Source organism: Solea senegalensis, linkage group LG6, assembly GCF_019176455.1.
Source record: "Solea senegalensis isolate Sse05_10M linkage group LG6, IFAPA_SoseM_1, whole genome shotgun sequence".
In the NCBI taxonomy this organism is placed as follows: domain Eukaryota; kingdom Metazoa; phylum Chordata; class Actinopteri; order Pleuronectiformes; family Soleidae; genus Solea; species Solea senegalensis.
Window position 1 is genome coordinate 16,416,286 of NC_058026.1, and position 16,027 is coordinate 16,432,312.

Sequence of the window (16,027 nt, forward strand, 5' to 3'; positions counted from 1 at the left end):
GGTGTAAATTGATTACAAAGCTGCATGTTTGCACTTCATATTTAACTTCAAATGTTTTTACATTTTGTGTTTATTAGTTTTTTATACTGTTTTAAAACATGTAAATGTGCATATTTAGCCTAAGGATGAAAAAATCTCTTGAAATTTGCTGAAACACAATTGTTTATATTTTATTTTGAGAAACCCACCATGTTTATATTCATTGTAGATGTACAGAGCATTTTTTTCAGCACACATGCACTTGTTTAATACATATTTAAATAAAGTCTTTACATACATATTTTATTGTAAATACATACAAAAAGACGTTGTAAATACGTCTTTTACTGAGTATTTGTACTGCACACAATATGTAATAGTTAAACCTGCTTAAGAGTTATTACTGATTTAATTAGAAACTTTTAGATTTGATTTAACGGGAGTTATTTTATTGTATATTATCTATATATATCATGTAAAAAAAGATGCATGTTTCTATTTTATTATGCATATGCTATTCATAAAATTATAGAGATTATTGAAGTAAGCCATTTAGCTTATTTCAGGGAAATAACACACCTATGTACATTTAGTAGCCATTTTAAGGGTGACTGTAAAAAAAAATATTGTTACAAAATGGACCAAGAGGCCACAGGAAACATTTTGCTGCCATTTACTCAAAGCTTCCAATATGTAAATAACAATAAACGTTGAATTTGTCATTTGTGTGTCACTTATTTTTTTGTGTTTTGTTATTTTCACTTAATCTATCTATCTCTCTATCGATCTATCGATCTATCTATCTATCTCTAGATCTGCTAACAAAATAAGGACATTTGTTTTATTGAGTGTTGTTGTTTGTTATTTATTGAGTGGCTCAGTGGTTAAGACCGGTACCCTGTGTGCAAAAGACTTAATGGTCGCAAGTTCAACTCCACCCCTGGCAGGTTGTACATAAATGACATGTAATGTAATGTAATGTAATGAAGCATCAGTGGATGAGATTGGGCTGTTGCTAGAAATGTTATTTCCACCCCCCACCGCTAGATGGCACCCCCATTTCCGCGTGACATCATAACCATGCGCCAGCAGCAACAGCAGCACGACGCGACCTCTGCCGCTGTCTCCAGCGAGGGGAACAAACATCGACTTAAATACTGCGTTTATATTTATTTGTGAATGATTTCAGGAGCAGAATAAGTTTTGGAAGCTGGGGAACAAAGATAACAGAGATGCTGCGCCTGTCGCTGGTGGTTTGTAGCAGAGGAGTCGCTAAAAGGGTAAGGAATATACATGTTCACACAGTCACACACGAAATCGTGTGACTTTAAACGGTAATAACTTAAATGCTCTTCGTGTACATTTAAAGGCATCACTATTGAAACTGCATATATTATATATCTAATTATATCGTAATAAAGGCATACATTACACATCATTACACTGCTGTGTAATGACATTATTTTACCCATATATTGCAGACTGTAGCTGACAGGTTTTGTTAGATTATTAGTTCACGAGTGCTCTCTTTCAGCACTATACTGCATAAAGATATTTTCAAAATGATCACATTACTGTGTTTCCTTCTTGGCGTGTCTCACAAACTTTGTGTTTTCTCCTCCTCAGTTTTCCTCGTCGTTCTCCGGTCTGAACTCTCTACCTCCAAATTTACTGCTGCCCTCCAACCTTGTTGATCCTGCCAGATTAAGTGAGTCTGAAACTGGTGGCTAAATTTGGATTTAATTTAATTGTTCATTAGTCCCACATTGGGTAAATTTACATAATTACAACATCAAAGACGGTCAAGATGAGAAGTAATAAATAACAAACGTGCATTTTCATGCAAAAAAGTGACTGTTTTTATAGATTATAGAAATGTAATAGAAAATACAGTATGAACAATAAATAACGTAAATATATACTGCATGTGTGTAGACCGTGGAATTGCACATAAAATATTGAACCTCTGTAAATGACACCGGTTGAATTGCATGTGGTCGACTGGGAGCGATGCTTGTTGCACAGCAGGAGTGGCCAACTTGTCGACCTTTGGCTCTTTCTTGTAGATGCTGAAAATAATAGGAAAAATAAATACACAATCACCTAATTTTTTTTTACGTTTTGTGATCGTCTTCTAGACGTCTTCGTCTCTAAAATCAACAGTAGTGCTTTCTTAGTAGAGTGATCAGTAAGTCAGTTAAATAAGATAATGAGAGCAAGAAGCCGTCCTCGCTGGTTGAGCCTCAGTGAAAATATGCTATTTTCATCCAGAATGAGAGGAATTGATTCTTAAGTGTATATGTATGTTATGTCCTGCAGTGTCCTGCAGAGGGAGGGACAGGTTGTCAATGATAGCCTGGCTGTTATCACATCAAAATGTTGCACCAGTTTATTTAATGTTGTTTTCACATTCATGAAGTTGCACACTGAATGTGGGAACAGCATTAACACCACCAGCTTCAATGCTGTGTTGTTTTATGGCTGATTAATAAATGACACCGACTGGTTTCATGTTTCCTCCCTCAGAGCGTTCACCTCCACCTGCAGACTGCTCCCTGCCCCTTCTGAGGAAGTGCGATGCTGTCGTTCCTGCTCACCTGAGCCCTGTCCACACGTGGGTGGAGTCTCTGCAGAGCCCAGACAGTGAGCCCTTAGGCTTGGCTCAGCTCCACCCTGACGTTTTCGCGGTGGCTCCAAGGTAAAGCTTCAGTGATCTACTCTCACTTACTTAAATGCTCTCCTTAAGCCTTACATTACCCCTCGACTACTCCATTCATCAGATTGTCGTCTGGTGGTGCCAAACCCCCCTGCACAAGACAATCCACACTGATTTCAAGTACTGAGTGCTACCAGAACAGGGGCATCTCTGTCTGTCTTCAATAAGCTCTTGAAAGCCCAGCTCTTCCAAGAGCATCTTCTGTCCTAGCCCTTAACCCCTCCTTCTACACTTGGATCCACCTCAGCTCTCTCACCCTCTGTCAGTCAACTGTTTTTATCTAGTGGAGTTCTTTCCAAGACTACTTCCATGTAGCTTATTTTTTGTTTTTGAGGTTTCATGAACTACATCTTTATTGTGGTTTGTTTTGTCTCCTCTCAGGCTTGACATCCTTCATAGCGTGGAAAAGTGGCAGAGAAATTTCAAAAGAATTGTAAGTTATACATGCATAAAAATCTCTGCTTTTATAAACATCTTTCAGAGATGATGAGGTCAGCAGTGAGAGGCAGAGGCCACACTCACAACTAATGTTCTACTTTTGTTTTCATTAGAGCCACGCCCACACGAAGGTGAGGTCAGAGGTCAGAGGAGGAGGCAAGAAACCATGGAGGCAGAAGGGAAGTGGAAGAGCTCGTCATGGAAGCATCCGTTCACCGATATGGAAAGGAGGTACGTGTAATATTCCTGAACCTGTCTGTTTCTCTCTGTACTTTCATTCATTTGAGGACTGTGTGTATAGCTGAGTATAGCGTTCACACCACGCTATTTTCAGCCTGTTACCCCACTTGCTGACAAGTAACTCTGAAGTCCATACATGTTCTTTAAATTGTCCAGAGGAGGATGACCATAAGAACATGGGAATTTCTGCAGTAGTTTCCCTGGACTTTAGGGCTGCTACAGTGAACTCTGAAAGTCGTGTCACGAGAACTCTGAAAGTGCTGTCATGACAACTGTGAAAGTCGTGTCGTGACAACTGTGAAAGTCGTCGTGTGAACTGTAAAGGACGTGTTGTGTGAATTATGAAGCTGTTATCAACACAATTGTGCTGAGTCATTTCAAAGACATAGTTTCCAACTGTGTAACAAATAAGAAAAAGAAGAAAAACTTGACTCGGCTGAAATGGTTTTGCTGATTTTTAATTTACATTTTAACAGTCTGTGCATAGTGAAGCATGCGATACATAGAATTTTTGGAACTTATGGGATTCTACATTTTTATTTAATTAGGTATTGGACCGATTCCCATCCATTATGTGAACTCTGAAAGGCGTGTTGTATAATCTCTGAAAGTTATGTGGATTGTGAAAGTGTGAAAATGTGTGAAATCATTGAGACAGTTGGTGGTGTTTCTCTCAGGTGGCGTGTCTCACGGACCCAGAGGACCCACCAGTTACTACTACATGTTACCCATGAAGCTTCGAGTACAAGGACTGAAGGTGGCGCTGAGCTCCAAGATGGCACAGGTGACTGAAACTTATCTAATAGCATCTTTATATTCAGACATTTTTATTCTATACTCTATTACAATTATTTAGCTTTCATATTTTACTGTGGGTATGACTTGTATACTGTGGTCCCTCAACTTAGTTTCGCAACATTTTCCTCTTGTGTATTATATAGGAAATGCAGTGATGAGACACAGTCCATCCTTCCAACTAAAATAATCTTTACACCTGAGAGGGTTTTACCCAGTGATTATTCAGCATTTATTTTTTTTTATTTTTTTGCAGGACTACCTTTACATCGTGGACTCCCTGGACATCCCCACACCAGACTCCCAGTACCTACTGGACCTGATAAAACACAAACACTGGGGAGAGTCTGTGTTAATAGTTGATGTGTGAGTGTCATCCACCAAGGGTCAAGTTTGAATGCTCAGCCAGTTATTTGCTCAGTATTGACATTGTTTTTGTTCTTTTTTTTTCCCCAGAGGTGAAGATTTCCCAGAAAACATTCTTCAGGCCACAGCAAACCTGAAAACAGTGAACATCATTCCAGCCATCGGTGAGTCAGCAAACTCACCATAGTAATAATGTGATGAGTCGGGTAGATCTTTCATACTGGGTCCTTAAAGCGGTTATTTTGTGCGCTCTCACTTCGGACTGCTGAGGATATGTTTCCTCGAAGGATCTGTGTTTCATCTCGCTTTTGATCAATACAACAGTTTCACAACATAGGAGACATAAAGGTTTGGTACTTGCTGTTGGAAGAATGAACATGTATTGCTCCGTTCATTCACTTTTAAGTAGTGCTATCGCTCCTCTGTTAAATATTGGGATTTAAAGCAAGTCTTTTTCACTGATCTACAGTTCAGTTCATGACAAAGTGAGCTCATGACATCAGTGGCCGGCAGTCTGACAACGTCACATTTTAGTATCGGCTCAGCTCGCTTTGAACCTCGCCAGAACAGGTACTAAAAAAGTACCAGGCACTATCCCAAAAAAAATGTGCCGAGTTAGACTGTGTAGTGGAAAAGCACCGTTTGTGACATTGTTTGAAATCCTCCATTGTGATTTTCCTTAATTACCAAAGAAGACCATTATAGCTGAAAAGTAAACCACCTAATTGGGCATATTATGCATTTTTGGTTTCAGACATTTGAAAAAATATTTGTTTAATTATATTGATGACCTGTTGTGTGTACATTATTTTATATTAGAAAATGCTGTATATAATTTATTTTATTGTTCATAATCGTTATTCTTTTTTTGCATTTGTTTAATTTATTTTTCTTACTATCACACCATAGTTATATGTTATTAGTATATGTATTTTAGAATAGGCCGAATCTCTCTTGAGATTGCTTCTCTTGACCATTAGTGTAATGTAATTCAAGTACTGGTTACTGAAGTTAACACTTTTTAATCACTAAACAGTTATATTTTGTCAGATGGAGGAAACAAAGCAAACCGGTAAAACATATGGCCCATCAGCATCAATTATTAGCTACAGTCTGTCTGGATTTCCACAACTCGAAAAATCGAAAAATCCTTCTATTGGAGACCAGCATCAATAAAACATTTTTTGGTGCAGGGAAAGTAGTGGTCAACAAAGCAACACAAAGTTAATTTTCTTGTTCGAGAAGGCTGTGTGATAAAGTCACAAAAAGTCTTAAGCTATCAGATGTAAACTGGCCCAGGTGAGATCTCTTTTATTTAAATGAATACATAAACTGTTTTGTACATTTTCCTAAACAAAGTGAGCTTGAGGTTTTTTTTTCATCTGCAGCTGTGACTGTGTTTGTGCCCTTCAGGTCTGAACGTCCACAGCATGCTGAAACACGAGGCCATCGTCCTCACACTGCAAACTGTCAGGTTTCTGGAGGAGAAGCTGCTCTGGCACAACGAGCGCTTCACGCCGCTCTACCCGTTTAAACTGCCCTACTCTGACTTCCCATAGCAAACATGAAATGAATTGACTCTGTTGTTTGAAAAATGTGTTTATTAAGTTCAGTATCAAAAAAACTTAACAATAAATATTTAAAAAAAGTATCTAAAATTGATAATTGAATTTGTGAGGCAGGACACCATTGGCGAGGTCGTTTCTGACTTCCCAGCGGAGCGCAGAGCGTTTCTTCTCTGTTGGCACTACGTAGGTGTTTGGCACCAAAACTCTCCGAGGTTTAGGCTGCGACACAGAAAAAACAGAGACTCGTGTGGATTCACTGTAATGATGTGCACGAGTTAGCACTGACTGCTCATTGAACCCACATGAGATGGGCAGCCTCACCCGTTTCATATCCTTTGTTCAGATGAAGTTAGTCTGAATAAGTGGCACAGTTTGATCACATAAGGCTGTAAAGCTGTAGACCAGCAGCTGCTGTGTCCCTGCAGCCATGTACACAAGCATAGATTTTGTATGTCTGGTTTTTCTACTTTGTTTTTTGTAAAGGAGTAAAAAACAAGTTTAACTTATATAGTGTCATTATTTATACAAACATTCGGTCCACATGAAAACCAACAGCATGAGCAAGAACATATATTCAGATTAGGTTATATTAAGGAAAAGCATAATGTCGTCATCATCGACTTCATCAGTGTGTACCCTCTGCTTGTCCATGCTACTTTGTGATGTTTATATCTATGATGACAGAACAGCCCCCATTTCCTGTTTATACCTTTAATGTGCAACGTTCCCATCATGAAGGCTTTCTAAAAAAGGCTTCTTACTAGAGCTGCAACTAACGATTATTTTCATAATTGATAAATCTGTCGATTAATCATTTAGTCCATAAAATATCAGAAAACCTTAAAAATGTTGATCGGTGTTTGTCAAACCTGGAAATGATGATGTTTTCTCAAAGGTCTTGTTTTGTCCACAAACCAAGATGATGAACTTTTAATGATTTTCCAATTAAGAAAATATTCACATTTAAGAAGCTTAGAAATCTTGTTTTAATCATGAAAAAAAGCTTCAAACCGATTATCAAAATAGTTGTCGATTCATTTAGTAATTGATTAATAATCGATCAATTGTTTCAGCTCTACTTACACTGTGGCACATTTAGAACGTCTCCAAAAAAGACACTGTCCTCAAACCTGTCACTGGATTGTGAATTAAACAGCTATTGTGCAGCTATACAGTAAATATATTTGAGGGGATACTTACTGGTGGAGGCTGGTATGCAAGACGTTCCTGAAAACAAAGAAAACAACTTAAGGACAAAGATTATCATGACTTTTATAGTGTGAACACAATGGCACAATGTTAGTGTTTATTTGAGATACGTTCATACCTTTATCTCCCAACGCAGATCTTTTCTGTCTCTCTCTCCAGGAAGTTTATACATTTCCCAAAACTGCTTATACTGGAAATACCTGCACCAATGAGAGAGGAGGAAACTGATAAAAAATGAGTCTACATCAGCAGCCCAGTGTGATTCTGAGTTAGACGCATGATGACCATCATGGGTTTTTTCTAGTAAACAGGAGTTTGAACATACTTGGACACTGGGTCAGTCTTCTTGACGCTCTGCTGACTCATCACTGGTCGAATGACTGAAACGAGCAGATGGAATAAATTGTTGAGTGTCACTTTGAAAAACCACAACATAAACTAGTGTATTTGGTTTCATGTTTGACGTACAGGACTTGGGTTTGGGCCTGAAGTGTCCATCACCTTCAGCTTGTGTCTGTTCAAAATGAAATATAAACATGTAATGATAAGTCATTTTCCTCAAGGCTATATTTCTATTTCTGTTCAGACTACATTACCCACCATGCCTCTGATGTAGGATTCAAAAGCACTCAGTGAGATCCCATCAGCTTCAGAGCTGAGTGTGTCTCTCTGACTGACCACGTCTTCATGCTCCGTCTCCAAGTCACGCTGAGGCGATGTGGAGAGATCAACCTCTGCCAGACGTTCTTCTAAACAACTGACTGTATCTGCCAAGAAACAGAGGACATAACCATCCATGAAATGTCTGAACGGTCATTACACACTATAGATATCTTCATAAAAGACCTCTGAAATACTGCTGACCATCGTGTCTTGTTCCAGACCAGTTACTTTAGATTCATTCATTTCATTTTCTGCTTTTTCTGAATTCAACTTATTGGTATTCACTCACACAATCACACAGTGCATCTTTGTATCACATCTTTCATACTCATTCACACATTGCCTCCCGAGATTAATAGACGTGATCAACACCCGTGGAGATGGGGGTTGGGTACCTCAGCCCTTGAAATATTGGGATTCAAACTGCAGATCCTTTGGTTAAAAGTTCCCTCTCCACTTGGCCATGGGTTGCCCAAAAGACTAATTTCTTTCAGTCAACAAACAACAGGAAGCAAAGGAGTCTTTGACATGTTTGCACAAAGCTCATTTTAAGTTCACTGAGGTTTTAGAAAACAGAGAGCATAGACGATAGATCAGAAAACATTCACTAGAGACCATGCACAATAATCTTTGCCGATATCTGATGTAGCCAGGATGTTTACATATTAATGTAGATGTACATTTTCTTCATAGTACAAAATAAATAGAGACAAGATGAGGGCACCAGTGAAGGAGATAGAAGCTTCTTCAGCTTATTGTTTTAGTTTTATTGGGGGATCGAGCCAATGATTCATTTTAAAGCCAATATCGGCCGATAATATGGTGTATCCCTAATCTTTACCTGTCTTCTGTCTGAGGTTTCCCTCCCACTCCTCCAACATCTTCTTGTACATCGCCCAGTTAAAATCCACCTTGGAGTCTATGAACTTGATGTCTTTGTTGTTTAAAGATTCGTCTGAATCTTCAAGCTCCACTTTGCTCTTAGCTTTTTTCTTCACATGATTCTGCTCTTCTTCATGAAGCTTTTCATAACCTCCTCCCTCTTCAGGATCACTCTGGATTGCTTCCAAATGCTTCTCAAGTTTCAATAACGTGTCTTCATAAATCGCAGTGTAGGGCTGTCGTTGTTGTCCCTCTTTGTTTTCAGACTCTGTGTGTAGATCTTCACATTTCTCTTCTGTCAGATCTTTATTGTTGTTTGATTTTAAGTCTTCAGTGTCCACCTCTTCACGTCGACCTCCACGTTCACAAGACGCAACAGGAAAATCAAGTTTGTTCTCATTTTGGTTTTCTCTCAAGTCTCTCTCAACGTCAAACCCGCCATAGCTACTAAATGACTCAACGTCTTCCTCATTGTCTCTCATCTCAGACAGATCTCCTCGACTGTCTTGGTCAAACTCAGTGATGGTGTGGTCTCCACCCTCCTGTTCCTCCAGCCTGTAGGTACCATAGCCAGAGGTAATCAAACTTGGAGCTGTACTACTACAACTGATGGTGCAATTTTGCTCATCATCATCATCATCTTCCCAACTCCATGTAGGAAAGTTCTTGTGATTGTTCTCCTCAGGTTTTTCTTTTGCTGAATCCTTCTGGAGAGAGTCTGTCTTATATAAAGTTTTGAAGTCCTCTTCTTTAACCTTGGGCTCAATCTGCACCTCCTTATCATTATGTCTATTTTTCTCCTCTGATGCCACAAGGAGAGGGTCATCTGCCTCTACAACAGGTTGGAACAGGTCTTCTTCACTGAACACTCGCTCATTCTCCTCCTCATCATCATCATCCCCATCATAGTCATCATCACTTCCTTCTTCAGAACTCCCACTGGTCAAGTTCTCCTTGTTGTTGACCTCAGGTTTTTCATCCTCTGAATCCTCCTGGAGATCGTCCTCAGTCTCAACTACCACATGCTCCATCTTCTCTGCCTCTTTATCAACACTTTGGCGATTGTAACTCTCACTGGATGAGTTTCCCTCACTGTCAAGCTCAGGTCTTTCTCCCTTACTTCCATCTTCCTTCTCTGAATCTTCCTGTAGAGAGTGCTCTTCTTCACTTACAAGATTGGAATCTTCATCATTAACCACTTGCTCAATCTCCTCCTCTGAATCTTTCTGGAGAGAGTCCTCATCTTCAGCTACAAATACAGAGTCTTCTTCATTTACCACTCGCTCAGTCTTCTCTTCCTCCTCTACAACATTACTTCCATCTTTTGAACCTTCTTTGGTGAAGTTCCCCTGGTCCTTCAGTTTAGGTTTATCTTCCTCTGAGGCCTCCAGGGGTGAGGCCTCTGCCTCCGCTACAAATTTGGCTTCATCTTCAATAACCATTCGCTCAATGATCTCCTCCTCCTCCTCCTCCTCCTCATGTTTCTCTCCATCGGACCAAAAAGATGAGAAAAGGGAGTTCTTATCATCATCGCTACCCTCGTCCCACTGAGCATTGTACATTTTGTACATTGTGGACTTGGACTACCTGTGGAGGTTTGTGCAGTGTGTCATCTGTGTTCAAGAGGCTTAAAGAGGGAGCTAAGAGGATTAAACGTCCGAGAGCCTCAAATGCCAAAACTGCCAAAACACCCCCTGCTGGTGATTACAGGTAGTACACATACACTTTGTATTTACTCCTTTTAAATGTCGTATCATTTATAACTTGGATTTTTTACTTTTTCTGTATTACAGGAATAATTTTACTTATTTTGACTTATTTAATGCCCAAAAGTTACCCATCTGACATGATTTTATTTTTAACTTAATTATTATTTACAGGTTCAACCCAAATATTTCTGTATAACATTATGAAAGAAATGTTGAATGTAAATTACCCGAGTATTCACTGTAGAACGACTCATCGCAGACCAGAGACTGTCCTTTATGTTTCCTATAAGAAATAACAGAAGAAAATTCACTGAGGTGGTAACAGACTGCACACATGAATGATTAGTAATATGCTGAAAGGAGACTTGTGTAACCTTGGTCATGTGACCAGGATGTGATTGAGGGCCGCACATGTCTGCTATACTGATGAAACTATTTTTTTTTTCAATGACTATAGCTTGGAAGTAGCTCATGCAAAATAAAGAAAAGAAATCACAAATGCTGGTTCACTGTAGACTGTTAAAAAATAAACTGAAAAGAGCCGTTTTTAATGTGATCAGTGACACCAGCACTTTTCTTACTAAAACATGTCAAAATAGCTGCCGTGAAAATGTGCTATTAAACTCAGGTCATCAGGATCATTAAACTCATCCACAGTCTGTCTTCTGATTATTACCTCAGGACTTTTCTCTTGATGAGGCATCTCCCCCGGTAGTCTGGGGAAGACGTGTAGCTGTCTGTGAGCGGTGGTTGGAGTGTGTCCTCGGGGTCTGGCTCCAATTGTAGCCTTGATGGAGCACCTGCAGGCAGCTGGAGCTTTGGAGCCACTGAGTGCTGAGCGTAAGAGTCAGTGTATTCCTGCTGCCGACCATTGTCTCTGTTCTGGCAGGTGGTGAGCACCTGAGTGTTGCATATAATACATATACATATATAACAAAGTCACATCTGTGCTTGACTCTGTTGAAAAACAGTTCACATATGATGAATGCAGTGGGAGATCGTCTGGGTCAGGTGCGTTAAGCACATAAAGGGAACATTCAGGTGAAGGATGAAGCCGGACTCGAGCATGCACGAGATTAGCTCACCTGTGAGAACATTAGCTCACCCACTCCCTGTGAATTATACAGAGCTTTTCCTGTTGTGTTCTCGGACATTATCTAAAAACTGACTATGGAGTTGGCAGGAGAATTTGCAGTAATTGTCCGGTGCACTTTTTGTGTTCTCACATACACCCAGTCTAGAAAATATCAGAGGGGATGTATGTTGACTTTGCAACCAGTCTGAACGCAGTTAATAGACAACCTCTGATTTTTAAAAAATATTCTTCTAAAAACTACCACTGCCTTGAATTGTAATCACACAGCAAATGTTTACGTTTTTTATATCTTATTTGTCGTTTTGATTTGCACCTCAAGGCTGCTATGAAAATCTTTGTATTCGAGAGTGATGACCATGATCGGATAGCAATCAGATCTTTTTGTGGACCCCGGAGATGCATGTCAATACCAGATGTAAATGCATGTGGTGAAACACTATCCGATTGCTATCTAATCACAGAAAACTCATTCCAAGACAGGTGTAAAGGGGGCAATGTGTTTTTAATCTGATTATCACAACCACACTTGATCACAAGACATTGGGACATTCAGACAAGTCAATCTGAGGGTGCACTTTTCCATAAATGAAGCTGGACATTTCTGCAAAACAGTGACTGAAAAAAGTGACACAAAAACCTAAGATAGTTTTGAGTTTTTAACCTTTTTCTAAGAAAAAATGCCAGTCTTTACTGCTGCTGAATCCTGAACATGACATTGTGTTGACTGCATTTACCTGTTTCTCTTCATCTGCTTTGGATGAATGCAAGAAAAATCCCTCGCCACTGTTTCTAATGTAGCACTGACTAACTGCAGAGAAAACACAGGAAAAGGGTCATTTTGAAAAGTCTATACTTTGACAAAAATATAATTCTATTATTCTAGACATCTGACAGTCACAGTAGATATGCATCCTGACCTTTTTCTTTGGTGTAGGCAGGGGGACTTGGCTGAGATATAGGCTGAGGTTTGGTGGAATGTTTCTGGGCAACTGAAGTGAAGGCTTTCCATTCGCCACATCGAATCAGTTCATCAAGCTCTGACATGATAAAAAGAGCGATATCTAAATTAAGATATCATAGACATCACACACGTTTAATGTTTTGTTGAAAATCAACCTTTTCTTACTTCACCCCACGGAGTGAGAGTGAAGTATTGTTTTTGGGGGCTCTGCTTCCACACTTGCTATGACCACGTTGCATGAATGGGGTATGGTCTGCCATCTCTGATTGCCTTGTTTTAAATGTTATGAGACTTTGGCCAATTTTCACTTTTACAGATGAACAATGTAAATATTTATAGTCAAAAACAAGCTACAATATACAGCGGAAAGATGGAAGGAGGGTTCACGATCAAACAAACCTTGTTTGAATTCACGCAGCCTGTGTTTTGGAATGTTTTTATAGCCAAGGATCTCCAGCTGTTCCTGAATTTCCTCTTCTGAGAAATCCAGGTAATCCATAATATTTCAGCTCTTCATCAAATATGTTGTGTAAAATCTGAAGGGGAAGAAAAGACAGATTTTAATTTGACTGATTATTTGTGCAGTGCTGTGGAAATGAATTACCCCTGGACACAATAAAGTGTCTGTCTTATGTCTAAATTGCAATTACACACACGTCTTAATCTAATGTCTCTTTACCAGTGCGTGAAGTACATATGAGGAAGAGGATGATGAGAGAGCAATTTGTCATACTTGGAATAAATCTGCTTCATGTGAAAAGTCTGTAGCTGACTTTGCCTGGCCTATTTACTCCATGTATTTTGTTGGTGATAATGGTGTTACTGAGAGAGCTCAATCTATTCTCAGGTGGTACTTGATATAAAACGTTTGAGAACCACTGGTCTAGAAAATAATATATATATAGTACTATTCATGGTTATCCCTTAACCCTCCTGCTGCCTTGTATGGGTCAGTTTGACCAGCTCGGTTCAGAATGACACTGTTCCCCCTGGCTGTGGGATATGGAGGAAGCAGGAGGGTTAAATGCGTTGTCATTTGTTTTATTTTGTAGGCTGACACTGTATTCAGTATACCTCTTAGTATTAGGACATTTTGAATACCAAGGGAAAATCAACACAAGACCATTCTTCTGAGATTTTTAGCTACCATTTAAGATGAAAGCCAACACCAGAAAATTCCACATTGGACTTTTCATCATGCTTGCTTCTTGCTGCAGGATGGACTGAACCTTTAAAACGAAGTCTTTAGACAAAGTAATGTTTAGAGAGAGACTGACTCTTGCAGCTGGTTGCACAAGCCCTTCCCTCTTCCAATTACCTGTTTCTAATTGTCCAAAACTAGTAAAAAACAGAGAAAGCAGCGTGTTTTAAAGTTGTCCAATTTCAAGAATGGTTGATGAGATTAAATGGTTTGTGAGCATCAGGAGGCTTTCAGGAGCTCCCACATTTAAATTTGTGAGAAACGGGTGTGAATTGACAGAAATTACTGTTTTAAAATCACCATCGTCTTCATTTATTAAAAACTCCAAAGTAGAGTTTTAACAAGAGAGTCTATGGGAGTTTTGGCCAGAACTCTCTGCACTTTTAGGTGATTTGAAGAAAAACCACAAGTCATATGTGAATGAAAACAACACACAGGGTTACACAACAACCATAGCAACATTTTTATTTTTTTTTAAAAATGTCTGTGTAGGTTTGAAATTGTGGGCAGGAAAATAGCTTGTTTCTGGATTTTTGTGATTATTTTCATGGACCTTAGCTGAGTATGCCACTCTAGCAGTGCACACACACAAAGTTGTTCTCCCCGTGTGTGCATGGGTTTTCTTGTGGGAGTGTTGCTGGCCTCCTTTTTTTGTTTCAGGCCTGGAGGCAGGGTCATCATCACAGGGATGAGCTACACCTGGACACACCACTTGTTTTAAGAAGCCTTCCTTCCTCTCTCTCATGGACACAGACACCATCAGCATGGGCCTTGGCACATGTGTTTGTTTGATTTAGTTTTGTTTTAGGCATCCACACATACATGCATGCATACCTGCCTACACCTACTGATTACTGACACTGATATTTAACCCTAAATTTGGAAATAAATCATTGTTTAGCACTAGACCTCGTCTTCTCGCCCTATTTTTGTTACAGCCTGGCTCTTAGGCTGCAAATGGGATTAGGCAAATTGGACACTCTAAATTGACCGTAGCTGTGAGTATGAGAGTGGATGGAAAGCACCCGCCGCGACCCTCGAAGTCTGATTTTGCTTAGGGCCCCATGAAGGCTTGGATCGGCCCTAGACATCTCATTCGTCTCATTCGCAATGCAAACAATGTCGCTTTGTGCCGTTTGTGTTAAGCTACGCCGAACTCAACTGAACACTTAGTATTATGTAGCTGTAATACTGTGTATGCTAACATTTAAATCACATGTTTTAAAAGGAAGTCTACCAAGTTAACCATTTTACAGAGGAAATACAACGCAGCAAACACGAACGTTGTGTGTCTTCTTACCTACTCGTAAATCATTTTCGGTGAATCTATGAATTAAACAGCAAAGTTTGTTGTCATTGTTCGTGTTTACATGTTCGCTCAGCACCAAGACAACAGCCGTTAACGAGCTTCGAAAGTGACGCCTTCTCACACTCACTTCCGCTCTTTCTTCAAACAAACTTCCGGTTTCGGTAGGGTCGACGGTTCAAAGACGAACTGCTGCCCTCTATCGGTTGAATCTGACTTTCATATTTTTCGTTCTTTAGCATGGGTGCTGTTTGCCTCCGGTTAATGATTTTTTTTATTGACAAAAACAAACAAAACAAACAAACACACGCATATATGACACCGTGTTATATTCCTTTATATCAATTAGTAAATTTGGCAGACACCTTTATTCAAAGTGACTTACAAGTGATCAACATTCAGCTACCAATTTAATAGGAACACAAAGACGAGCTCTGCCTCTTTGTTTAAAATTCCTAAAGATGAGGAAATGAAGTAGAGAAGAAGAGTGAAAAGAACAGTAATGCTGTGAGGCTGCAGTACCACTGATAGAGACAGAGAGCAGCTCTGTTTGTGTACAGTATGTCATTAAACTGTGGTATGCAATCTTCCTCTGGTGGTACTCGCTGGACAATCAGAAATCCTGGTCTATAGACTACCTCCCTGCTGAGACTGTTAAAGGGTTTTCCTGACCTGTCCTGGAATCCGTCAGGACTGAACGCTGGCAGCAGACACTCTCATTTGTAATAAGGCTAAATCCAGGACTGAATAGTTGGCAGAATGAAGGAACATCATCAACAGATAGAAATATTCCCTTGATGTTCCAGGTCGTGAATGAGGATCTATTTATTTAACATTAACATAACGGTCAAAAACCAACAAAACACCAAACCTAGTACAGCTTCCAATGGACGAGTCA

At 39.5% G+C, this 16,027-nt stretch overlaps 2 protein-coding genes across 4 annotated transcripts; one reads left to right on the top strand and one right to left on the bottom strand.

The window, feature by feature from the left end:
* Window positions 1–1,056: 1,056 nt before the first annotated feature.
* On the top strand, window positions 1,057–6,608 carry mrpl4 (mitochondrial ribosomal protein L4). Its single transcript, XM_044028783.1, has 9 exons — window positions 1,057–1,259; window positions 1,606–1,687; window positions 2,506–2,677; window positions 3,077–3,128; window positions 3,247–3,364; window positions 4,051–4,157; window positions 4,425–4,534; window positions 4,625–4,698; window positions 5,948–6,608. Exons 1-9 carry the CDS (start codon window positions 1,212–1,214, stop codon window positions 6,091–6,093), a joined length of 909 nt encoding a protein of 302 aa, XP_043884718.1. The 5' UTR covers window positions 1,057–1,211; the 3' UTR covers window positions 6,094–6,608.
* On the bottom strand, window positions 6,136–15,259 carry hyls1 (HYLS1 centriolar and ciliogenesis associated). Of its 3 annotated transcripts, none has more exons than XM_044028770.1 (12): window positions 15,128–15,259; window positions 13,022–13,158; window positions 12,579–12,698; window positions 12,396–12,469; window positions 11,242–11,465; window positions 10,793–10,848; window positions 7,912–8,078; window positions 7,780–7,825; window positions 7,637–7,691; window positions 7,430–7,511; window positions 7,303–7,329; window positions 6,136–6,321 (listed from the first exon to the last, which is right to left on the bottom strand). In XM_044028770.1, exons 2-12 carry the CDS (start codon window positions 13,119–13,121, stop codon window positions 6,187–6,189), a joined length of 1,086 nt encoding a protein of 361 aa, XP_043884705.1. In that variant the 5' UTR covers window positions 13,122–13,158; window positions 15,128–15,259; the 3' UTR covers window positions 6,136–6,186. The 3 variants fall into 3 exon arrangements, with proteins under 3 accessions (XP_043884705.1, XP_043884704.1, XP_043884703.1); XM_044028769.1 differs by having other exon boundaries at window positions 15,124–15,259; XM_044028768.1 differs by lacking the exons at window positions 10,793–10,848; window positions 11,242–11,465; window positions 12,396–12,469; ... (1 more) ...; window positions 13,022–13,158; window positions 15,128–15,259 and adding an exon at window positions 8,816–10,772.
* Window positions 15,260–16,027: the final 768 nt, after the last annotated feature.

Bases quoted from the DNA above. Each gene is read 5' to 3' on its own strand.
- mrpl4 (XM_044028783.1), top strand. From the start codon at position 1,212: ATGCTGCGCCTGTCGCTGGTGGTTTGTAGCAGAGGAGTCGCTAAAAGG. The intron at 3,129-3,246 runs GTAAGTTATACA...TGTTTTCATTAG, and splicing joins AGAGAAATTTCAAAAGAATT to AGCCACGCCCACACGAAGGT. The intron at 4,699-5,947 runs GTGAGTCAGCAA...TGTGCCCTTCAG, and splicing joins GAACATCATTCCAGCCATCG to GTCTGAACGTCCACAGCATG.
- hyls1 (XM_044028768.1), bottom strand. From the start codon at position 10,427: ATGTACAAAATGTACAATGCTCAGTGGGACGAGGGTAGCGATGATGAT. The intron at 8,079-8,815 runs GTAAAGATTAGG...GTTTCTTGGCAG, and splicing joins AAACCTCAGACAGAAGACAG to ATACAGTCAGTTGTTTAGAA. The intron at 7,692-7,779 runs GTACGTCAAACA...TGCTCGTTTCAG, and splicing joins CAGGCCCAAACCCAAGTCCT to TCATTCGACCAGTGATGAGT.